At 39.8% G+C, this 26,810-nt stretch overlaps 1 protein-coding gene across 16 annotated transcripts in view; it reads left to right on the plus strand.

Moving 5' to 3' along the window:
• The window catches only part of EMSY (EMSY transcriptional repressor, BRCA2 interacting), an 89,670-nt gene that overhangs the window by 23,601 nt on the left and 39,259 nt on the right, over positions 1 to 26,810 (plus strand). For all 16 annotated transcript variants that reach the window (XM_081062546.1, XM_081062556.1, XM_081062547.1 and 13 more), the window contains 2 exons: positions 2,611 to 2,887; positions 12,453 to 12,707. In XM_081062546.1, coding sequence (XP_080918672.1) covers positions 2,611 to 2,887; positions 12,453 to 12,707 — 532 coding nt within the window. The remainder of the gene's footprint in view (positions 1 to 2,610; positions 2,888 to 12,452; positions 12,708 to 26,810) is intronic.

Raw genomic sequence — 26,810 nt, forward strand, 5'->3', positions numbered from 1 at the left:
CTTAGGTTCTTCAGACTCTTAAGCTTCTGGTCTTTTTACCATATTGGTCTACTTCTTTTCAGTTTATGTGATGGCTGATGGGTGTTTTGTAATAAATGCTATACAGGTATTTGCTGATCAAATTTATGTAGAAATATGCTGGTCAACTCTATATAGGTGCTTGCTGGTCAAGACTTGTATATCTCTCTTGACTCCTCAAATAATTAACAAACTTCTTAAAGTAATGGATGTGTACTTATGTCTTTAAGTATCTGTAACACTAAAAATGTATAATAATGATATAGCCAAAGCTTCTTTGAGATGTAAGGACTGAGTAAAGACATACTCAGTAAATTTTGACTGACTAATTTAACTTCAGGCCTTCTTGAGGACTGATATAAAAATGGAAAAGAATTTCTCCCTTAAATTCTTTCGATTTTTCACAGTTTTCTGTCCTTGGTACAAGTAATTTTGGTGAAAGAGGAAAAAGACACTGTGCTCTGTTTTGGGGTATCATTACACCACATTATACTCACCCAAAATAAAACTGTGATATTACAGATTTGTAAATGATTTTTGTGTTTTCAACTGTAAAGTAGGGATAATAATAGTATCTGTGTCATGGGATTATTGGGAGATGTAAATAAACCCATGCATATTAGCTCTCGGAGCTAATCTTGGTTCTTTTCCTTAAGCCTGCCGTTTCCATACACCAAGTCCTATTGACTCTACCTCCCCAAATTATCCGAATCTGATTACTTCTCCTTTTCTTATCATTGCCTGGTCTACTGCAATAATAGCTTCTTGACTAGTTTCACTGCTTCTACTCTTACCTCTTACTAAATAACAGCTTGAATGATCTTATAAAATAAAACCCAAATTTTGTTGTTTCCCAACTTAAAGTCATCCCATGGCTTCCCATTATACTTAGTATAAAATCTAAATTCTTTACTCTGGCTTACAACAAATTTGGTCTGGCCTCTGCTTACTTTCCCAACCCCTCCTTGCCCTATATGCTTTTGCTACACTGGCTTGCTTTCTGCTTTTAAGTACATCAAAGTAATTCCCACCTTAGGACCTTTGATCTATCCTGTTCTCTTGGTTTGAACTGCTTTGTCCCAATGTCATTTACTGTTTTCTGGCCATACTAGCTAAACTTGAAGTCTCTTTCCTGTCTTTTATCCCTATATTCTCTGTATCAATCTATCAGCAACTCCTGTTGGTTTTATCTTTAAATAAATTTAGAATCTGCTAACTTTTTCAGCACTTCTACCACGAACACTTTGCTTACCATCATCTCTGCTTTATTGCAAGAGCCTCTTAATTTGTCTCCCTGTTCTACTGTCTCTGCCCTACTGTACTTTTCACCTAGCAGATGTTTTTTTTTAAAAAAAAAACTTTATTTTTTGAACTGTTTTAGATTTAGAGAAAACTTGAGAAGATAGTACAGAAAGTTCTTACATACCTTGCATTGTTTCCATTCTTAACATTTTACATTAGTATGGGATATTTGTAAAAATTAATGAACCAATATTGATGCATTTATATTAACTAAAGTCCATGGTTTATTCAGATTTCTTTTAATTTTTAATCTATTATCATTTTTCTGTTCCAGGATACCACATTACATTTATTTGTCATGTCTTCTTAGGCTCCTCTTGGCTGTGCAAGTTTCTCAGACTTTCCTTGTGTTTGATGACCTTGACAGTTTTGAGGAGTACTGGTCAAATATTTCGTAGGATGTCCCCCAACTGGAATTTGTCTAGTATTTTTCTCATGATTAGGCTAGGGTTATGGATTGTCAGAAGGAAGACCACAGAGGGAAAGTGCCTTTTTTATCATATCACATCAAGGGTATATACTATCCACCTGATCTTACATCAGCTAGTCCTACATTACTGCCTGAATCTGCCCCTACTACTCTCTATCTTATAAATTCAATTTGTATGTTAGGTCCTTGATGTTTCTTGAACATACCAAGCTTGCTTTTGCCTCAGGGCCCTTGTATTTACTGCTCCCTGTGTCACTGAATGTTCTTCCTCTAGGTAGCAACATGGTTCACACCCCTTGGTTACTTCTAGTTTCTGTTCAAATGTCACCTTCTCAGAGAAATCTTCATTGAATACTTTATTTAAAAAATCCCATTATCCTTTATTTCCCACCTTTTTTATTGTCTCTTCCAACATGACCTATGTTTACTTTTTCTTTGTTAATTGTTTCTCTCCCCCTACTAGAATGCAGTTCCGTGAAAGTACAAACTTTGTCTGTTTTGTGCATTCCACTGTCCCCAGCATCTAGAACCATGCCTGGCACATAGTAGATGCTCAACAAATATTTATAAATGAATGACTATCTAAATTACTTTGTAGAAAGATTGTTCCGCTTTATATTCCCTAAGCAGTGTATTGAAATGCTTACCTCACTTTACTTTGCATAGCATTGAATGTTGTCTTTTAAAATATTTGGTTCATAAATTTTTTTCTTTTAATATTTTTAGGTGTAAATTTCTTTTTGTTGAATTGTTTCTTCATCTTTCATAAGCTAGTTTTGAACTGTATGTAACTAACTGCAAGTCTAGATACATTAGTAATATAATAGATATATGAAAATAACTTATTTTTGCTTTCTTAGGTTATTATAGTGACCACATCACCAAGTTCAACCTTCGTGCCCAACATTCTCTCCAAATCCCATAACTATGCAGCCGTCACTAAGCTGGTACCAACATCAGTCATCGCTTCCACAACCCAGAAATCCCCGGTGGTGATCACTGCTTCACAGTCCGCGCTGGGCAGCAGTGGCAGCAGTGGCAGCAGCAGTGCTACGCCATCGCCTGTCCCTAGTACAGTTGCAGTAACAGCTGTGGTATCTTCCACACCGTCTGTGGTCATGTCAACAGTAGCACAAGGTGAGTGGTGATGCGCCGTGTAATTCTGTCCCTGTGGTATACAGGAATTTTGAAGAAAACGGGGGAGGGGGGGTGTTTTTCTGCTTTGGGTGAGAAGGTCCCTCCTGTTCCATCAGAGATTACCACTCTCCCTCCCCTAGTTTGAGAATGTCAAGCAGTGGGTCACTCAGGATTCTGAAATTAATATGCTTACTATAAGATTATTTTTTTCAAATCCATAGATTAATTTTTTTCAAAGGCATAGTAACTGCCTTTTTTTCAAAAGGTAGTTAATATTCACAGAATGTAGGTTAAATCTTGTCACAACACATTTCAAAGGCGTTACAAATAGCTTTGTTATAGTGGAATTTTTTTTTTCCATGAGAAATTCGAAATTATTTTACTATACGTTCTTCAGAAGAGATATCATGTACACAACCTCTTCAGAGTAAGTTACCCAATGATAAGTAGAGGGAAAAAGGTGATTTCAAGGACATGCCATTTGCTCTTTCTTCTGTCTCATAAATTTTTCTGTATCAGTGGATGGTAGAAGGTATTGAGAGGAACTGAGGTTAAATTGAAGGACAATTTCTCCTTTACAGCAGAGGAAAGCACATGTGGAAATGTCATTTTCCTGTTAGCTTAAATCAGGTTAGCTCTCTTCTGTATCTCTGTACTTCTCCCTTAGGTCAGAAATTTTCTTTTTGCAGTGTTGGTAAGTTTTAAGATGGGGATCAGAGGGAAGTATTTATTACACAGATTTCATACTCATGTTTGTAGTCTATCAAAGGGAGTTTAGAAGCAATATAGAACAGTACTTCATATTAGTTTTCATCGAATTCTACTTGAACAATATATAGCTTAAGATAGACTGGAATTTGGGAATATCCTAGTTTATGAGCTGGTAGTGAGTGCAAGCACTCGACTAGGAAAACAGTGTTTTTCATAATTGCTTTAGTCCTGTTTAGTGTGTTCTATACAACTGTTAGCAAGGAAGAGGTCACATAGATGCGATGTGGTCACTATTCCTTCTCCACAGCCGGAATGGTGGATTGTGAGCATCTGTCATTATTTTCTGGCTCTAATACCCATTTAATATCTCAATCAGTAACGGGTAATAGCAGGTTTGACATTTTCTGTAATTTGGTACCTTAAGGAATTTTTTAAACCTTTCCAACTTTTTTGTTTGCTCAGCAGTAAACTATAATATAATATTATTAAAATTAGAAATAATTTGCATATATAGGAAGTCTGTTTAAAATGCTGGATGCAAACATAATATAGATTTACCATTTCAAAATTTGAAGGTGATAACAAAAGGATATCTGTCTCCTCATCTGATTGATCCCTATATCAAAATTATCATCCATTGACAGTTGTTTTTCTCTTCCAGTACTCATCCACAGCTTGCTAAAGTTTTACTCAATTAGAAAGATTACTGTTCTCCTAAGGAAGATGTTATTATTTGAAATAGGAGGAGTATTCCTCTTGGTTACTGTTGAAATATCTTTAGGCAAAATGAATAGGCCATGCTTCTGTGAATAGTCCATGCTTCTGTTTTTCATTCTTACTTAGTTTTCTCCAGGTACCCTCTGAATCTCTTGGGAATTTATAACTTAGGTATTTTCTCCTTTGCTTGTTAGTATCCTGTATCTCTTTGAGCCATAAGTAGTTAGAGGGGAGCTGGACAAGACATCTCAGAGATTTCTCGTAAATTCACTGAAATTTGATAGAGGATGAGAGATGTACAAGTATCTATAGATACTCAAGGAAACTGATTATTGTCAGTTTCTGTTTGGGATATTTAATTTAGATATTACCGCTAAGAAATTAAGATATCTTCTAAAAAAAGGTAAATGTTAATGGAATATGGTGGTAATATACAGACTGCAGAGCTACTATATCAGCTCCTATGTGGGTGCCTGGGGACAAGTACATTCAGTGTTTGCTTCTGTTGGGGATTAAAGACAGGCTGTTTTAGAGCTGATGTATCTATCTCTGGTTATTCTTGTAGGGGCAGCTGGTGGTAGAGGGGGAAGAGTCTTAGTACCATGTTTCCCCGAAAATAAGACCTAGCCGGACAATCAGCTCTAAATGCGTCTTTTGGAGCAAAAATTAATATAAGACCCGGTCGCCTTTGAATCTTTGAAGCCAGGCATTGACTTCTCTCTAGCTATGAAAGTCCTAGATAGCATCTTCCTCCAATATAAAGCTGCTTTGTCCACATGGAAAATCTGTTTAGTGTAGCCACCTTCATTAATTATCTCAGCTCGATCTTCTGGATAACTTGCTGCAGCTTGTACACCAGCACTTGCTGCTTTACCTTGCACTTGTATGTTATGGAGACAGCTTCTTTCCTTAAACTTCAAGAACCAACCTCTACTGGCTTCCAGCTTTTCTTCTAGTTTTCTAACCACTCTCACCCTTCATAGAATTGAAGAGAGTTACGGCCTTGCTCTGGATCATGCTTTGTCCTAAGGGAATGTTTGGCTGGTTTGATCTTCTATCCAGACCACTAAAACTTTCTCCATATCTCCATCAAGGCTGTTTTGCTTTCATATAGTTTGCGTGTCATGGCATAGCACTTTTGATTTCCTTCAAGAACTTTTCCTTTGCATTCACAACTTGGCTAACTGGCGCAGGAGGCTTAGCTTTTGGTCTGTCTCAGCTTTGGACATGCCTTCCTCACTAAGCTTAATCACTTCTGACTTTTGATTTAAAGTGAGAGTCGTGCTACTCTTCCTTTCTTGAACACTTAGAGACCATTGTTATTAATTGACCTAATTTCTTAGAAGCCATTGTTACTAATTGTCCTAATTTCAATATTGTCTCAGAGAATAGGGAGCAGGAGGACAAGGAGAGAGACAGGGAATGGTGGGTCAGTGGAGCAGTCAGAACACACACAGTATTTATGAACTAAGTTCATTGTCTTATATGAGCACGGTTTGTGGCACCCCAAAACAATTACAGTACAGTCAGGCACTAGGTACATAATAATGTCAATGGTAAACCACATGTACAATGGTGGTCACATAAGATGATAGTGGAACTGAAAATTGCCTATTGCCTTGTGACATTGTTGCCATCTCACAAGGGCATCATGCATTGCAGTGTAAGGCATTGCTCAGGTGTTTGTGGTGATGCTGGTGTAAATAAACCTATGCTGCCAGTTGTATAAAAGTATAGCACGCATAACTATGTTCAGTATATAGTACTGTAGGAATGAAATGACTATGTTACTGGTTTATGTCCAGGCATACTGTAGAGATATTGCGGGTTTGGTTCCCGACCACTGCAATAAAGCAAGTATCGCAATAACGCGAGTGAGAATCTTTTTGCTGGTGGAAGGGGTGGGTCATCTCTTCAATTTGCAAAAATCCAACATCTGTGAAGCTCAATAAAGTGAAGCAAAATAAAGTGGAGCACAGTAAAACAGGCATGCCTATATTTAATATATTTTTATTGTTATTTTAGCGTGTGCTCTTTCTGCTTATAAAAATGTTTGCTGTAAAAACAGTATGCTGCCTTACAGCAACAGTAGCCTAATACATCTTGTGTCGCTTGATTGCACCATTTTCCCTTGTGTTTCATATAATCTCATCTTGTTTTGTGCAGTAAGATGCCACATTTGCTTGTAGTCTAGGAGCAATAGGCTATACGATATAGCCTAGGTGTGTAGCAGGGTATACCGTCTAGGTTTGTGTAAGTACACTTTATGATTGTGCAACAACGAAATCACCTAAGGACACATTTCTCAGAACTTCTCCATATCGGTAGTTGGCAGATGACTGTAGTAACATCAAAGATCACCGATCACAGATCACCATCATAAATGTAATAATAATGAAAAGGTTTGAAATGTTGCGAGAATTACCAAAATGTGACATAGAGACACGAAATGAGGAAATGCTGTTGGAAAAATGGTGCCGATAAACTTGTTCAACCCAGGGTTGCCATAAACAGTCAATTGCAAAAAACACAATATCTCCAAAGCACAGTAAAGCAAAGCACAGTAAAAAAAAAAGTATGCCTCTGCTGTGACATCTTCTGCTGACATTTTGTTCTCCCTTCTTGACCTCACTTCAACATAAGTAACATGTTGCTTCCAATTACATTGCGTTCCATTAATAATACTGTTCTCTTTGCTGTGGTTATTTTCTTTAGGCTGGCTCTGAATGCAATTCCTGATACTCATTCCTGTTTCATGAAATCCTGTCCTTTAGAAATCCCCCAGCCCTATCAATTCAAATGTCATCCTCATTTAGCATCCAACTTTTTTACAACCTAGAAGTATTAGTGGAAAAAGTAATCTTAGAAAACAATAGAAGACAAAACCCCACCAGTAATCGCACCACTCTATGACAATAGCAATTTTCATTTTATATATTATTGCCTTTTACCCATGTGAATAACATTTTTTTTTTATTAATTTGGAATTTAAAAAATCTGAATGAATGAAATATTTGGTGTCATACTTCATGTAACATTGCTTCATTCATATCATTCTATTTTTCTGTAATCCGGGTACTGTTACTATTGCATAATTTATTACATTATTCCCTTAATGTTGGATATTTAGAGTATTTCCAGGTTTTGATATTATAGAATTAACTCTAGGGAACTCTTTGTGAATTTTAATGGAGCCCTCTATTTTCTTAGAATAGGCTCTCAGGAGTAGGATTACCAAATTAAAAGGTTGGGGTGTTTTGGTAGAGTTTGCTAAGTGACATTGTTTAGCTCCCTGAACTACATCATGATGGAATATTTTGCTAGTATGTGTTGCACTATTAAGTCCTTGTTCTTCCTGTTTACAAGAAGAGGAAGGTGTATAATATCTAGGATTAAAGTTTTGAATAGCATACCATTTAACCAGTCAGTTGTTTAATACCTGATTTTTTTCTTCAATTTCTACGAGCACAAGACAAAACACAGGTAATATTCTTATGTATTTTCTTTCCCCTATATTTACCTGTTGTTTGATGTTTTTTGAGTTTTATTCTTCCCCTAGGGCTCATGTTAAAACTCTTAAGTGTTTCATATTTATTCAAAATTACCAATGTAACCTGAACAATATAATTCCTTCAAATACGGACTATTATGTTTGCTTCACTGGTATTCACAGCAGCATATATTTTTTTGGGCATTCAAATGTTTAATAAATTGTTACAGAACCCCTGGATTGTTAATATCTAAATTGAATTGCAAAATTGGATTAAGTTATTGAATGACCTTGTATAAATCTGCATTAACTGAGTGATTGATTGACTTTTAACAATAAGGAATCATCTCACAAAACCTGAAGTCCAGAAGCAGAGAGGTTCCTGTTAAGTTACCTAGTTTGTCATTGGAACCATTGAGGAGTTTAGTTTTACTTTCTTCTCTGCTTTCTTTGGTGTATCACCTTTTGTCCCAGATAACTCCTATTATGGTTGCAAGGTGAGTGCAGCAATTCCATGTATTATGTCCAGATATGACAATGGGCACAAGAAGAAGTTGTTCCCTGCTTTGGGTTCGTTTAATGAAAGAGAAAATCTTTCCCAAAAGTCCACAGAAGGATATTCCCCTCACATCTTGTTGGCCACAAGTGTGTCATAGACCCTAGCCTAAACTAGTTCCTGGCAAAAGGAATGGGGCCACCATGACTAGCTTAGATCAATTAGGAATTGCCCTAAAGTACATGCCAGTGCCCAGAAAGGTGGATCCTCTGGGGAAGGGAAAACAGGCTTCAATTAGAAAGGAGGAAGAGCAGAGGGGAAAGAAAATTAGGCAGGCAACCAAGAGTGTATACTGCATTAGATTATTTAATAAATGGTTTTAGAACAATTGACTTTTCATTTGGGCTTATGCATTACAATGAGATTAAATTGGTTGATAGAATTGTTCAAATTATCCTTATCCTTTTTTTGTCTACTTGTTCTGTCAATTACTGAGAGAAGAGTGTAAAACCTATAGCATAATTGTGACTTTGTGCATCTCTCCCGTTAACTCTGTCACTTTATGTCTCCAATATTTTGGACTCTGTTATTAGGTGTATGAACATTTAGGATTGTTACATTTTCTTGATGGATTGACCTCCTTTTCATTATAAAATATTGCTCTTCTCTGGTAATCCTCCTTGTTTTCTGATATTAAGGTAGCAATTCTAGTTTTCTTATGATTAGTGTTTGCATGGTATGTGTCTTTATGATTAGTGTTTTTCATTACTTTTAACCCATCTGTGCCTTTGTATTTAAAGTGCATCTCTTATGAACATTGTATAGTTAGGTCTTGCTTTTTTTATCCAGTATGACCACCTTTGCCTTTTAATTGAAGGATTTAGTCCATTTACATTTAATGTAAATATCAATATAGTTGAATATAAGTTTACCACATTGATAATTGTCTTTTATTTGTTCTCTCTGTTCTTTGTTTCCTTTTCCCTCTTTTTTTGTCTTTTGAATGTATTGATGTTTTTTTTAAGATTCCATTTTATCTCTTCCATTGGCTTATTGGCTATGCTTTTTTTTTTTTAATAGTTGCTCTAGAATAGGGTTCTCAACTGACATTTTGGAACAGAAAGTTCTTTATTACAATGTTTATACAATGTTTAGCAGCATTCTCAGCCTCTACCTGCTAGATACTAGTAGTACATCCCTTGTTGTGAAAATAAAAAAGTATCACTAGTGATGGCCAAATATGGGGGGGGGGGGTTGGAAAAATTACCCTTGGTTAAGAACTCAGCTCTAGAGCTTGCAATATACCTTTTGGATTTGTAACAGTTTTTCATCAAGTACTATACCACTTCCCATATTGTGTTATCTTAGAATAGTTCACTTCTATTTCCTCTCTCATCCTTGTGCTGTAGTTACTCATTTTAATTCTGTGTATGTATAAACCCCACCTTGCATGATTATTATTTTTGCTTTAAGTAGTGAATTTTCTTTTAAAGAAATTACAAAAGAGGGGGAAAAAGCCTTTTATATTTACCAAGGTGTATTTTTCCTACTCTAGCCCTGGGGTCAGTGGAAAGTGATAATTAGGAGCCAGTCTGGGTGCTAGATGTGTTTTTTGCTAGTGTTTGTGTGCATGTGCACATGCCTGTATGTACATTTATACACCCCCCCCACATATTTATATATATATTCTGCATGTTGAAAACTATGGGGTCATACTGATGCATCTAATTTCAATTAAAAACACTACTTGTTAATTCCAGTTGTTCCTTTCTCTTTTTTGATAGTGAAAAACCTAGCTTCCATTATCTTTTCATATGCTCCCTGATTTCATCAGTCTGCCAGTACGTAAGCGCTCTGTCGTCGTCGTCGTCACTCTTATCGTTGTCCCACCTCCTTGCAGATGCCTTCCTCACTCCACCCTGGCTCTGACTGACCACTATCTCACCCCACCTGAGTTCCGATGTCACCCTTTTGCATGGCTGCCTATTTCACCCTGCTCAGCTCTGACACCTGTGCCTCCCACTGGGAAGTCTTCTTCATCCACTTTGGACTATCATACCTACGTAGCTACCCCTTTCCATGGACATACTGCCTAAGCTTTGAGACCTTTTGCTAGGTGGCTCGTACTCATGGCACCCCTCTTTATCCTACTTGGGCTCCAACAGTACAGTCATGCTGTCCCCTGAGCTCCCCATGTGGACACCTTCCTCATCTCACTTGGACCCTGACTCCCACGGTAGGCCATTCTCTGCAGTGGGCTCTGACACTCCATGCTTAGTCAGTCTTCTCTTTAGCCGCCTATTTGTCCATTTTGCTTTGCGCTACCTGATGGCTTTATTGCTGAATTGTTTAGAAGAGGAAGAGGACCTTTTACTTGTTAAAACAAAGATAGCATTTATTACAGTTTCTAATGATAGATATGCGTGACCAGTTGATTGTCTTCTCTAACCTTCCTGAAGGTAGGGACTGTTTTCATGGATAGAAAATAGTTTCCCAAGGATCTAGCATATAGAATCTGCTCAGTAAGTTTTTATTGAATGAATAAATATTCATAGAGATGAAGTACATTAATCAGATAATATAACAATTACGTGTTTATGTATTGAAGGCATGATTTGAACACAATTTTCTGATTCTAAGTCACCCTTACTGTTTTTGCATCAGATACTTTTCCTATACAAAAGGACATATATGGAGAACAGAGTTTAGTTAAGGACTTACTCGTGTATACAGTTTACCTCGATTAATACAAGAGTTCATTATGAATGTAATATAAAGGTTAAAGCCTTAAAAATAATACCTTTCATTTGTATAATACTTTATGCTCATTGAGTCATGAAATGTTGCCAAAAGGGGCTCCAGAGATAATTCAGAGCAACTAAGCAGTGTAACAGACATATGTCCCCAAAATACTAATATTCAGGGAAGGATGAGGGTGGCTGATGTAGGAGCATGTGTAAGTAATGTAAGTAAGTCCTTCATTTTGTAGACAAAAATGTGACTACACTTCGTCTACTTTTAAAGTATTTATCTGTGATCTTACGTGATCCACATAGCAACCCTTAGACTTTCCGGGTTAGGTAAACTCAATCAACATAATGGGAAGCTGAGACCCAGAGAGTCAGAGTGACTTCTCAAGGTTTCTTCTCCATCTTTATCATTGTCCGGAAACATTTTACTCAAGAATATGACATTATTTAAAGATTTGTCTGTAATGCAATGTAATTGTCATGATGAGGGTGTGGTGGAAGAAGGTAGGAAATAGCTTATACTTAATAATTAGGCTATTAATTTATCACTTTCTTTGTTTCATCGGTGCTCAAAAAGTTGGTATGCTGAGTGAGTGAATTATATTTCAGGTTCTTTCTGTTAGGAATATTAATTTGTTTACAGATAATAGTCCTATTATGTTGTTGATGAATTACAAGATTATTGATGACAAATCTGGGAGAGGGAAAAATTTCTCTAAACACATAGATCTATAGTGGAAGTTATTGGTATTTCTTACCTATACATGCATTCTTGCTAATATTAGTATTGCAAGAATAGAAATGTCTTAAAACCTTATATCATCAGAATTGTTTTGCTGTGGATACATTGAGTATGCCCACTTGTAACTTTTCATATGATTATTTACTGACTCAAAGTTTTTAAGAAATGACTTTAATTAATAGATTATTGGAATGAGAAAGCTACTTATGCCATGTTTAAATTGTCTCACTAGAATCTGAAAAGTAATATTTGAAAAAATGTATTACAAATAAAATTCAAAACGTACATTGCTTTGTTCTTATATTACATTGAGAACCTGTATTTTCTGACAGAAAATCTATTGAGAGATATGTGTGAGGCTATCTTGCCTGATACTTTGTTTCTTTCATTCTAACTCTTCATTAAGGGAAAATCAGTTTTTTTGAGTATGACAGCAATGATGCCTGCCTTGCAGAGTTTGGGAACGAAGTATCAAATATATAAAATATCACATGTTATATCTGACACTCACTAGGTGCTTAATGAATCATTGCTTTTATTGATTTAACCTAGTCTGTATTATCTACTACGATAACCAAAAGTATTACCTACTACAGTAACCAGAAGTAACTTTAATTATGCTTTAGTATTAAATTTTCTTTTTCCTTATTCATCTACAGGTGTATCTACATCAGCAATCAAAATAGCATCAACCAGACTTCCTTCCCCCAAAAGCTTAGTGGGTACCCCAACTCAGATTCTTGCACAGTTTCCTAAACAGCATCAACAGTCTCCTAAGCAGCAGTTACATCAAGTGCAGCCACAGACTCAGCAACAGGTGGCCCAGCCTTCTCCAGTATCTCATCAGCAACAGCCTCAGCAGTCTCCTTTGCCACCTGGTATCAAGCCTACTATTCAAATCAAACAGGAGTCAGGTAACTGGGAAATGTTTACAAGATATGGTAACCCTTCTCCAGTCACCAGTTCTTTGAAGAACTGCTTATATGTGGATTTACTTCCATATACAGTTTCCTCAAGAACCAGATTTTTAAGTTCCAAGATGTATTTTGAGCACCTTCTGTTGAGAATACTTACATAGAGAGAACTGGAGTTTGGGGATAGAAAAGGGATAAAAAGCAGCTTCACAGCAGGAAGAGTTTTTTTTTTTTTCCCAATGAATTCTCAGGAGAGATAAAGGCTGAGGAAACAAACCTAGGTTTTAGAATTATACTCTGGGGCCCATTGGGGTTATGGGAAGTGGGCAGTGGAAAAATTAGTCTTGGGAGTCTTGTGTTAGAGGGCAGTTCGTATTTATGAATACGGCATAAAATTGTCATGAGCAGAGGTGGTAAGATTATAGGACATTGTGTACAATGAAGAAGTTTGTGCTTTGTGGAATAACAAATTAGCTGTGTATTGAAAGCATCTCCACCATGGGTACTCAGAGGTAGGAGTCAACTACTGTAAGTTATCAAATCATAAAAGCATTAAATAGAAAGGCAGGAGATACAAGGAAACTAAAAAGCCTCCTAGCATACTTAATGTCTTTAAGGAAAGAAAATGGATTTTGTTTCCCCTAATGAATTTGGACTTTTTTTAGTGGTAGAATGGGAATTTGGGAGGATGCTGACATTTTCAGTTTGTTTTGTTTTTTGATGAGTACATTGAATTTATTTTTCTGAGATATAATTAACATAACATTGTGTTAGTTTTAGGTACACAACATAATGATTTGATATATATTTATATTGCAAAATGATTACTATAATAAATTGAGTTAATATCCATCACCATACATAGTTACAAACTTTTTTTCTTGTGATGAGAACGTTTAAGATCTATTCTCTTGATAACTTTCAAATATACAATAGAGTATTGTTAACTATAGTCACCATGCTGTACATTACATCCCCAGGACTCATTTAATCTTATAATTGGCAATTTGTACCTTTTGATCACCTTCATCCATTTCAGCCAACACCCCAGCTCTCTTTTCCTTTATTAGTTTGTTTGTTTAGATTCTACACACACACACACACACACACACACACATGTAGATCATACAGTATTTGTTTCTCTGACTTACTTCACTTAGCATAATGTCTTCAAAGTCCATCCAAGTTGTTGTAAATGGCAAGAATTCCTTCTTTCTCATGGCTGAATAATATTCCATTGTATCTATACACTACATTTGCTTTTTCCTTTTATCCATTGATGACACTTAAGTTGTTTCCATGTCTTGGCTGTTGCAAATAATGGTGCAATGAGCCTGGAGATGCAGATATCTTTTCAAGATAGTCTTCATTTCCTTCTGATAAATACCCAGAGGTGGAATTGTTGGATTATATGGTAGTTCCCCTTTTAATTTTTTGACCTCCATACTGTTTTTCATACAGGCTGTACCAGTTTACATTCCCACCAGCAGTGCACAAGGGTCCCCTTTCCCCCATGTCCTTGCCAACACTTGTTATTTCTTGTCTTTTTTATAATAGTCATTCTAATAGGTGTGAGGTAATAAATACCTCATTGTAGTTTTGATTTGCATTTCCCTGATTAGTGATGTTGAGCACCTTTTCATGTACCTATTGGTCATTAGTATGTCTTCTTTGGAAAAATGTCTGTTCAGATCCTCTGCCCATTTTTTAATCAGGTTGTTTGGTTTTTTTGTTGTTAAGTTGCATGAGTTCTTTTTATATTTTGAATATTAACCCCTTACCGGATATACGTTTTCTCCTAGGAGTTTCATGGTTTCAGGTCTTATGTTCAGGTCTTTAATCCATTTTGAGGTGACTTTTGTATGGTGTAAGATAGTGGCCTAATTTCATTTGTTTGTATGTAGCTGTCCAGTTTTTCAACACCGTTTATTGAAAAGACTATATCATTTTCCCATTGTATATTCCTGGCTCTTCTATAGTAAATTAATTGACCATGTCTGCATGGGTTTATTTCTGGGATGTCTGTTCCGTTCCATTGATATAATGTGTCTGTCTTTATGCCAGTACCATCCTGTTTTGATTACTGCAGCTTTGTAACATAGTTTGAAATCAGGAAGTGTGATTCCTCTGGCTTTGTTCTTCTTTCTCAAGATTGCTTTGGCTATTTGGGGTCTTTTGTAATTCCATACAGATTATAGGATTGTTCTATTTTTTTTATGAAGAGTGCCATGGAATTTTGATAGGAATTGCGTTGAATCTGTTAATTGCTTTGGGTACTGTGGACATTTTAACAATGGTGATCCTTCCAATCTATGAACACGGAATGTCTTTCCATTTATTTGTCATCATTTTCTTTTATCACTGTCTTACAGATTTTAGTATACAGATCCTTCATCTCCTTGGTTAAATTTATTCATAGATTTTTTTTATACAGTTATAAATGGGATTGTTTTCTAAATTTCTCAGTCTGATAGTTCATTATTAGTGTATAGAAACAGCTGATTTTTGAATATTGCTTTTGTATCCTACAATTTTACTGAATTTGTCTATTCTGACAGTTTTTTGGTGGAGTCTTTAGGGTTTTCTATTTATAATATCGTGTCATCTACAAATAGACAATTTTATTTCTTCCTCTCTGATTTGGATGCCTTTTTTTCTTGCCTAATTGCTCTAGTTAAGACTCCCAGTACTATGTTGAATAAGTGGTGAGAGTGGGCGTCCTTGTCTTGTTCTGAAAATGGACTTTTAATTATCTCTTTGGAGCAGCAGGGGTGGAATATACTAGAAAGTTTCTTGCTTTTGTGGGGACAGAGTCCCGGAGAGCAGTTTCCAGGCTCTCGGCCTCGCATTGGGAGGTGCTGGCTCGGATAGTGAATGACCATCAGCTGTGATTGGCTGACCGTCGGCTGTAACCGGTTAGCCAGTTGGCTACTGATGTAACTGCGGGGCTGCGTTGATTGGTTGGTTGGTTGGCAGGCAGAGAAGTGAATGGTGGACTGCAGATCGTGTGGCTACTACTGCGTGTGTCTCGCCCAGCCTCCAGCGAGACTATAGTGGTATGACTCCCCTATCTATGGCTCCGTGGGTGTTCCTTTTTGGCCTCACCATGTCCTGCATTCTTATGTGGGTAACAGGAGCTGAGACCCCGCAGGCCACCCTGCACGACACATGGCACAGCAAGCAGGGTCTCCTGCATGACAAATGGCGCAGTGAGCAGGGTATGGTTCCAGCCACAACCTACCGAAAGATAGTGGAGCAGTTTGTGCATGTGAAAGCTCAGCTTTGGGAGGCCCGGGAGCAGCAACACCGGGAACGGGAGGCGCAGTCTGCCTGAGAGACTCAAACGTCTCGATGGCACGCCGCCTTGTTGGCCAGAGCAAATGTCATCTTCCTTTTGGTAATCTGCTGCTGCCATGGGCTCCTGGAGTTGTGGACATCTTTCATGGAGGCCTCCACCCACTCAGACACCAGGCCCGGCGAGCAGGATTCCGACCAGGTAGGAATGGAGACTGACTCTGGGCAGGAGGATGTGTGGCCCCCATAGTGTGCGGTGTTCGGTGGCCACTGTTCTCAGGAGTTGGACCCCAAGGAGGGGTGGGAGGACATGGACAGCTCTCCGGCCAGCGTGGAGAGGGCCCTGCAGGCTCTGGCTGAGCAGTTGCCGGAGGAGGAGAAGGCTACAGCCGGCCGCGGGGGCTGGATGTTCCTCACGGCCTTGAGTCTCAACACGGAAAGTGCACTTAATGAAATGGCCCAGGTGCCGGACCAGGCGTCCTGGTTGGAGGCGCTGGAAGCTCGGGTTCGTCTGTTAGAAGAGGGGCCCTACAGTGGAGACTCTGAGGCAGAGGCGGAGGAAGCAAGTGGAGACCATGTAGCTCCCAACCCCCAAGCTGGGGCAATCTCGAAGCAAAGGGTAAAATGTGAGCAACCTTTGAGCCCCGGGGGCATTGCTGCAGGCAACCCAGCTGTGACTGAGTTCACAACCTACACGCCTTACACTCCCACTGAGTTACAGGAGCTGGGGGGGCAGTGCCGACAGCGCCCTGGAGAGCCAGTCTCGGCTTGGCTGCTACATTTATGGGATGAGGGAGCAGACAACATTCTCTGCTCCCCAGGCGAGATGGAAAAGCTAGCCTTTGTGACAGTGCATCCATCCCTGCGACAGAGGTTACAGAACTGCCATAGGTTGGCCCACGACCAGGGCAACCACTCTCTAATGGAGTGGCTCACTGCTGTGGTATGCACAGTATGGGGACAGGCTAGTGAACTGCCAGACACTGTGAGTCAATGGCAGTCATATACGGAACTTACGCAAATCATCCATGAAATGGGTAGGAGACATGCTATTTTCAACCCTAATATGCAGGGGCTGGATGACGAGCTTTTTACAGCCAGCTTGAGAGATCTGGTTTTGAATACTGCACCTGTGAGTGCTTTTGGATCCTTGGTTGCCATTCTTACGCCCTATGTGGGGAGACAGATCCATGAAGTTACAACTGCCATGGCCACCCTGGGGGATATTGAAAGCTGGAGGCAAAGGAAGTTAAGACAGGGGGTCCGAACAGTTGAGACCTGGAAACCCAAATCAAAAGTAAGGGGGCAAGGTCGTGGGCCTCAGAGAGTAACACGCATGCAGATGTGGCGTGATCTCGTGGCAGCAAGGGTTGATCGGGAGAAAATAGACCAACAACCCAATGCACTGTTGTTGGAACTTTTGGAAACAGTGGCGTCCAGAACAGCAATTCCGGAGAAGCCTAAAGGAGAAGTCTGGGAAAGCACGACCCGTGTCCCTCCAGGACTTCATGCGGCCGCTTGAGGCCGACTCCTTTCAGCTTGATTAGGGGCCAAGGTACCCGGTCAGAGGTGACGAGCAGGGACCGGAGGCCCCACGTGGAACTGTCCATACATCGGTCCCCTTCTAATGTGCAGAGGGTTTTGGCCCTAGTTGACACTGGCGCAGACTGCAGTCTTGTTTATGGGGACCCCGAACTGTTCCCTGGACCAGCAATCTGCATTGATGGCTACGGGGGAAAGACTGTGAAAGCTGTTTCCTTACCACTGGGTATAGGAAAGCTTCCCCCTTGTACCTACAAGCTTTATGTCTCCCCCGTTCTGGAGTATATCCTAGGGGTGGACGTGCTACATGGCCTCAGCTTACAGATGTCGGTAGGAGAGTTCCTTCTCCAGATCCGGGTGGTGAAAGCGGTGACACGGGGGCATGCTCACCACCCTCCCCAAGTGTTGCCACAGCTCTGGTGCGTGGTTATAGTGCGACAGTACCGCCTGCCAGGAGGGCAGGAGGAAATTGGTCGCACAATATTGGAATTGGAGAAGGCACGTATTGTGAGGCCAACGTACAGTTCCTTTAACTCCCCAGTATGGCCTGTCAAGAAGCCAGATAGGACCTGGCTAATGACTGTGGACTATAGGGAGTTAAATAAGGTGACACCACCGTTGCACACTGCAGTGCCTTCAATACACGATGACGGATCGTCTGTCCGCCTGGAGACATATCACTATGTCATGGCCAATATGCTTTTTTCTCCATTTTTTTTTGGGCCAATGCTTTTTTCTCCATTGACATTGCAGCCGCGTGTCGAGAGCAGTTTGCTTTTACTTGGGATGGGCGGCAGTGGACTTTTCAAGTCCTTCCGCAAGAATACTTGCACAGCCCCAGTATCTGCCATGGGCTCGTGGCCCAGGATTTGGCACAGTGGGATCGCCCGTCCTCTGTGGCGTTGTTTCATTATGTTGATGATATTTTGCTAACATCTTATCCTCTTTCAGATTTAGAGCAAGCAGCTCCCTGTCATCTCCGTCACATAAAGTCACATGGCTGGGTGGTGAATGACGAAAAGGTTTAAGGCCCTGGCTTATCCGTCAAGTTTTTGGGTGTTGTGTGATTGGGTAAGACAAAGGTCATACCTGAGGAGATTATTGACAAAATACAAGCCTTTCCCCGGCCGACCAAGGTCTCCCAACTGCAGGCGTATTTGGGTCTGCTAGGATATTGACAGGCATTTGTAACCCATTGAGCACAAATGGCAAGGCCCTTGTATAACATGATAAAAAAGGGGGCCTCATGGGATTTGACAGAGGCTATAGAACAAGACTTCGTTGCCACAAAATGGGCAGTGCAGCCGGCACAGGTTTTGTAAGTAGTGGACCCCGGCCGCCCGTTTGAACTTGATGTTCACATAACCCAAGAGGGGTACGGATGGGGCCTCTGGCAACGGCAGGAGCGTCTCCGGTTGCCAGTGGGATTTTGAGCCCAATTATGGAAAGGAGCGGAGGTCCGCTACTCTCTAATAGAGAATCAGCTGGCTGCTGTGTACGCAGCCCTAGTGGCCACAGAAGCCATCACAGGAACGGCACGGGTGTTGGTTCGAACAACCTATCCCGTCCAGGGGTGGGTCCGTACATGGACCCAGGGACGCAAAACAGGGGTGGCACAGATCACCACCCTCGCCAAGTGGGGTGCCTACTTGGAGCAACGTAGCACGCTTAGTTCAAGCCCTTTGAGCACAGAGCTACAACAGGTCCTGGGCCTGTGGAGCTTGCAGCCCAGGCTGAGCCAAGCGCTCTGCCTAGAGGGGAGGACTTGGAGCCCTTGCCCTATAAAGAAGGACTGTCCCCAGTACCTGAGGATGCCTGGTTTACTGATGGTTCTAGCCGAGGGGCTGCAGCTGTTTGGACGGCTATTGGTGTGCAGCCCAAAACAGACACCATTTGGTTTGATACTGGGACAGGCCAGAGTAGCCAGTGGGCTGAGCTATGGGCTGTGTGGATGGTAATCAGCCACGAGCCCGGGCGCCTAGTTATTTGTACTGACAGCTGGGCGGTGTTCCGGGGCCTAACGTTGTGGCCCCCTACGTGGAAACACCAAAACTGGTTGGTAGGACACTGTCCACTGTGGAGTCAAGCCATGTGGCAGGACCTCTGGGACCTAGGGCAGAGAAAGGAGGTGACCCTAATGCATGTCACAGGTCGCTCCCCCTTAGTGTCCCCAGGTAACGACGAAGCAGGTGCCCTAGCACGGGTCCAATGGTTAGAACAGGCTCCTGCCACTGATGTGGCCCATTGGCTGCACAGGAAATTGCAGCACGCTGGAAGCCGAACCATGTGGCAGGTGAGCAGACGCTGGGGTCTGCCTTTGAAATGGCAGGAGATAGCAGATGCCTGCTATGATTGTGCCGTCTGTGCCCAGGACAGCCCCCAAAGACGGAGGCTCCCCTGGGAGACAAAGCAGATTACGCGAAGGAGGGTGCCCCTCACTCACTGGCAAGTGGATTACATTGGACCCCTGCCTAAGGCCCGCAATGTGACATACGCGTTTACAGCAGTGGACACTGCTACGGGGTTGATGTTTGCTTGGCCGTGTCCCGCTGCGATTCAGCAGCATACAGTCGTTGCTCTTACACGGCTGTGCGCCCTTTATGGGCGCCCCCAAGTCATTGAAAGTGACAGGGGTACCCATTTTACGGGGCAAGAGGTGCAGCACTGGGCTGCCAGGATGGACGTGCAATAGTTGTTTCATACCCCTTATAACCCACAAGCAGCTGACATGATTGAACGCTATGATGGCCTTTTGAAGCAAGGCCTCCGGGTGTCAAAACACCCTCCCACGATGCGTGACTGGGTCTCGCGTCTATGGGACGTCCTGAGAGTACTGAATGAGAGACCACGGAAGGGAGGGCCCACACCAGTAGAAGCTCTGCTACATCAAACGGCCGCTCCCATTCAATCATTGAATTACAAGTTACCACCAGTGAGACTCTGTTAAAGCCAGGCTACGGCAGAAATGGAAACATTTTGCTGCCAGCACCCACATGCTTGAAAGCAGGGGAATGACAGCAATGGACTTGGCCCTGGCAGGTCAAAAGCCCCCACTGTCGCTGGTTGGGCCTGATAGCCCCATGGGGGGCTGGTTTGACTCATGATTTGCAAGTGACGCCAGGGGTGGTGGCTGAATGGCAAGTGACTATAGTATACGGAGGTCCCGATATCGGGATGATTTTGCGGGGAACCTGTGTGCTCTCACTATGGCCTATTATGGGGTCCCCTGTTCTGTTACATGTTGAAACTATGCAAGGGACTCCAAGCACTGCCATAAAGGTCTGGTACCACAAACCGGGAAAGGTGCCAGTGGCAGCGACCCTCCTTTCCCTGGACAAAAAGCTAGCATGTATCCTCCCAGATGGAAGGGATTTGCCATTGTTGGTTCCGAAAACTACTGTTTCTTTCCATCTGTAGGTGCCTGTAGGCTAATATGGCACAGGGACCCTCGCGGAAAACGCTTGTCGCGTAGATTGTGAGGCGGGACCCTGGAAGGGTGGAGTGTGGGGACAGAGTCCCGGAGAGCAGTTTCCAGGCTCTGGGCCTCGCATGGTGAAGTGCTGGCTCAGGTGGTGAATGGCCGTCGGCTGTGATTGGCTGACCGTCGGCTGTAACCGGTTAGCCAGTTGGCTACTGATGTAACTGTGGGGCTGCGTTGATTGATTGGTTGATTGGCAGGCAGAGAAGTGAATGGTGGACTGCGGATCGTGTGGCTACTACTGCGTGTGTCTCGCCCAGCCTCCAGCGAGACTATAGTGGTATGACTCCCCTATCTGTGGCTCCGTGGGTGTTCCTTTTTGGCCTCACCATGTCCTGCATTCTTATGTGGGTAACAGGAGCTGAGACCCCGCAGACCCCCCCGCACGACACATGGCGTAGGGAGCAGGGTCTCCCCCATGACACTTTCCTGTGGTTTTACTGGAACAATTTGAGTTTTATTTTGTTCTGTTTTCTTAGTGTTTGCTCATGGTATTTTAATATGTATGTGTAAGTTATGCAGTTTTGATTTTTTTTTACCACATATTACTGTATATTTGAAATAATTATCTTTTATAATAAGGAAGGGAGATTGCAGTGTGTCTAATGTTGGTTAGCATATAATACTGCTGTATTCCAGTTTCTGAGGTCTGTTTTGGTGACTTTGTGAATCATTTATTTTTGAATAGAGAATATACTTATCAAAAACTGAAAAGTATAAGTTACACAGCATAACTTGTTCTCTATCTGTCCAGTTCTCTCTCATCATTAAAAAAAGTATTTGTTTCTTATGTATTTTTAGAATCTGTATATACAAAAATTTAAATTTAAATTTGTATCCTTTACTTTTTACACAGATATAGAATGTAACACGTGCGTGTTGCTTTTTTCCCCCTTCCTTAACAATGTTGCTTGGAGATCTTTCTAATGCAGTCAGTACATAAAATTAAATTGCCCCTGCATTCTATATTGGACATACTATAATTTATTTAACTATTCCCTTGTAAGGTTATTTCCAATCTTGTGGGATTTTTCCAAACATAACTGCAATAAACAAGATTGTACATAATCATTTTGTACGTGTATAAGTATATGTGTAGGATAAATTCCATGAGTGTGATTCCCAGGAGACTGAATCCCAGGAGTGGCAAAGATAAAATAATTTAAAATTCTGACGCGTATTGCCAGATAATCTTCTGTAGAGATTTTCAATTTATACTCTAACCAGTAATGTACATGAGTCCCAGTTGCCTCACAGTGTGCTGTTGCCACCAATATATTATTAAACGATTGGATTTTTCCAATCTGTTAGGGGAGGGCATTATCTCAGTGTTGTTTTATTTTCATTTATTGAGAGTGGGTTTGAGCAACTCTTTGTATTTCATTTTTTGTGTATTATCTGTATTCATTTTCCATTTTCCTACTGTGGTCTTTTTTCTGATCAATTTCTATGAATTCATTGTATATCAGGATAATTAGCACTTGCGTGTTTCAGGATTTACAGAGATTTTCTTCCCAGTTTTTCTGTCTGTTGACTTCATGTATGGGGACTTCTGCTGTGCAAATCTTTTTTTGTTTTGTATAGTTGATTTTATCAGTGTGGTCTTTAATGCTTCTAGATTTTTAGTCACAGTTCACATTTTTCACATTTAAATCCTTTGAAATTTATCTTAGTGTTACCAAACGGCTGCTTGCCACTGGTGAGCTGATGATTGAGAGACCATGGAAAGAAAAGGAGGATTATTCAAAATGATGGCATTTTGGGAAGATGACGGACTCCTGTCTCAAAGGCCATCTTCCCCCTTCGTAGAATGCCAGAAGGTTTTATAGGTGCTTAAGAAGAAGCAGAACAAAAGAAAGGGGTAGTTAGGCGATTCCTGGGTGCTGACAGTCCAGAAAAACGCCTCCTGGGGATCTGGTTTGCTTCGAGATAATGTTATCTCAGACCTAGTCATAGAGGGGGATCATGCTGTCATCTGGTGGAAAATTGCAAGGAGTTGCAGCATGGTTATTGGTGTCCAGAGGTCTAAGGGCTGAAATTGTTTCTTTCAAGTCATTGTTCTGGTGATTAACAAGATTAGCAAGGTATACGTGTAATCTTAGGAAAAACAGAACAGTTGAATCAGGGAGGAGGAGAAGGAAACAAAGAAAATAATAAAAAGGAAAAAATAAACTAGTTGTTAAATCTTGAAATGTATACCGCCATTGTTAAATCTTGAAAAGTATACGGTCACCCTTACAGTAGTATGAGGTATGGATAATATAGTGTGTTGATAGTCATAGGGAAATTGGTCTGTAGTTTTCTTTATGTGTACAGTCTTTGTGAGGCTTTACTTTCTTTTTTTCTTTTTTATAAATTTTTATTGGGGAACAGTGTGTTTCTCCAGGACCCATCAGTTCCAAGTCGTTGTCCTTCAATCTAGTTGTGGAGGGCACAGCTCAGCTCCAAGTCCAGTTGCCGTTTTCAATCTTTAGTTGCAGGGAGCGCAGCCCAGCATCCCCTGCGGGAATTGGGTGAACCGGCAACCTTTTTGTTAAGAGCTCACGCTCTAACCAACTAAGCCATCCAGCCACCCCTCCGGAAGCTCAGCAGCAGCTCCATGTCTTCAATCTAGTTGTGGAGGGCGCAGCTCACTGGCCCATGTGGGAATCGAGCTGGCAACCCTGTTCAGAGCTCACACTATAACCAACCATCCAGCCGCCCCATGTGAAGCTTTACTTTCACTGTTAAGTGTGCTTCCAAGAAAGAATTGTAAAGTTTTCCATTTTTAAAATGCTCTGGATTAAAAAAAAACAACAAAACAGTTTTATTGAGGTATAATTCACGTACCATTTAATTAACTCATTTAAAGTGTTTAATTCAGTTGTATTTGGTATGTTCACAGATACGTGCAGCCGTCACCATAGTCGATTTTAGAACATTTCATCACTTCAAAAAGAAATCCTGTTCCCTTTAGCTATCATTTCACTATTCCCAATGACAATCTCTCCAGCCCTAAGCAACCACTAATCTACTTTCTGTCTCTATATTTCTATATTCTGGATTTTCATATGAATGGAATAATATAATATGTTGTGCTTTGTGACTGGCTTCTTTCACTTAACAATGTTTTCTAGGTTCATCCATGTTGTGGCATGTATTAGTACTTCATTTCTGTATATGGCCAAATCATATTTCACATTTTGTTTATCCATTTGTCCATTGATGTACATTTGTATTTTTTCTACTTGTTGGCTATTACGAGTAATTCTGCGGAAACATTCATGTGTGAGTTTTTGGGTGTTCATTGCTCTTATGTATATACCTTGGAGTGGCATTATTGAGTTGTATGGTAATTATGTTTAATTGTTTGAGAAACAATTGCTCACATTTTTTCTCAATGTTTCACAATTGTTCACAATTGTTTCTCAATTGTTTGAGAAAGTGCTAGACTGTTTTTCAAAGTGTCTGCACTGTTCTACATTCCCCCCAGCAGTGTAGGAGGGTTGCAATTTCTCTACATCCTTGCTAACATTTGTATTTTCTGATTTTTAAAAAAAATTCTATCTATCCTAGTTCGTGTGATGTGGTATTTCATTTGTTTTTGATTTGTATTTCTCTGATGCTAATGACGTTGAACATCTTTTCATGTGCTTATTGTACCTTTATATATCTTCCTTGGAGAAATGTGTATTTACATCTTTTACCCACTTTTTAATTGGGTTTTCTGTATTTTGAGTTATACAAATCTTTTTTAATATACATATTTTGGATATCAAGCCCTTATCAGATATATAATTTGCAAATACCTTCTCCTATTCTTTGGGTTGTCTTTTCATGTTCTTGTTTTTTTTTCCATTTTCTTGATGATACCCCTTGAAGTACAAAAGTTTTTAATCTTGATGTTCAATTCATTTTTTCTTTTGTTACTCATTCTTTCAGTGTCATATTTAAGAATCTTTTGCCAAATCTCATAAAGATTTATCCCTGTGTTTTTCTAAGCGTTTGATAGTTTTACCTTTTAAATTTAGGTCTTTGATCCATGTTGAGTTAATTTCATTATGGTGTGAGGTAAGGATCTCACTTTATCCTTTTACACATGGTTATTCACTTGTGCCAATACCATTTGTTGAAAAGAATATCCCCCCACCAAATGGTTTTGAAACCTTTGTTGAAAATCAGTTGACCACGTATATGGGTTTATTTCCAGGTTCTCAATTATATCCCATTAATTTATATGTCTTTTTGCGTGCCAGCACCATACTGTTTTGATTACCATTGGTTTATAGTAAGCCTTGAAATCAGGAGGTATGAGTACTCCTATTTTGTTTTTCTTTTTTAAAATATTATTTTGGCCATTCAGGGTACCTTGCAGTTCCATATGGATTTTGTAATCAACTTGTCAGTTCTACAAAGAAATCAGTTGAGATTCTGATAGGGATTGCATTGAATCTGTAGAACAGTTGAGGAGTAGTAGCATCTTAACAATGTTTAATCTTCTAATCCATGACCATGGGATGTTTTTCCATTTATTTAGATTTAGGTCTTTGATCCATTTTGAGTTAATTTCGTTATGGTGTGAGGTAAGAATCTCACTTTATCCTTTTGCATATGGTTATTCACTTGTGCTAAGAGTTTTCAGAGTATAAATTTTGTACTTCTTAAGTATTTTATTTTTTGAAGCTATTGTAAGTGAAATTGTTAATTTCATTTTTTTGGATTGTCCTTTACTGATGTGTAGAAATGCAACTGATTTTTGCATGTTGATTTTGTATCCTGCAATTTTGTTGAAGTCATTTTTTAGTTACAGTAGTTTCTAGTAAATTCCTTAGGATTTTTTAATATGAAAGATGATGTCATCTGCAAATAGAGATAGTTTTTTCTGTTACAGTCTGGGTGCCTTGTATTTCTTTTTTTTGCCTAACTTCCCTGACTAGAACCTCTAGTACAATGTTGAATACTACTGGCAAGAGTGGACATCATTGTTTTGTTTTCTGTTTCTTCTAGTCATAGAACTTCCTTTAGTGTCTGTTGTAAGGCTGTCTGCTACCAGTAGATTCTGTTTTTATCTAGTAAAGACTTTGCTAGATATTGGATTCTTGATTGACAGGTTTTTTTCCTTTGAGAACTTTGAATGCATTATCCTACTGCCTGCTAGCCTGCATTGTTTTTGCTGAGAAGTCATTGTTAACTTTAATGAAGTTCTCTTGTAAGTGGTAAGTTGTTTTTCTCTTGCTACTTTCGAGGTTTTTTCTTTGTCTTTGACTTTCAGCATTTTTAGGATGATGTGTCTGTTTGTGGATCTCTTTGGATTTATTTATCCTATTTGGAGTTTATTGAGCTTCCTGCATGTGTAAGTTACTGCTTTTTGAATAAATTTGGGACTTTTTCAGGCATTATTTCATTTTCTCTTTACTCTCTTTTTGGTAGTTCCATTATATATCTATATTGGTGCACTTAATGGTGTTTCACATTTCTCTGAGGCTGTGTTCATTTTTCTTCATTCTTTTTCTCTCTATTCTTCAACTTGCATAATCTCTTATCTATTTTCAAAGTTGTTAATTATTTCTTCTGCCCATTCAAATCTATTCTTGAGCGTCTCTAGTGAATTTTTTATTTCAGTTATTGTACTCTTCAAATGCAGGTTTTTCATTTGTTTTTTGTAATTTCTATCACTTTATTAATATTCTCTATTTGATGCCACTTTGTCATTATACCCTCTTTTACTTCTATAATCATGATTTCTTTAGTTTTGTAAACATATTACAATGGCTATATTGAAGTATTTTTGTTGTTGTTGTTAAATCTGA

This window comes from Rhinolophus hipposideros (genome assembly GCF_964194185.1).
Source record: "Rhinolophus hipposideros genome assembly, chromosome: 10".
NCBI lineage: Eukaryota > Metazoa > Chordata > Mammalia > Chiroptera > Rhinolophidae > Rhinolophus > Rhinolophus hipposideros.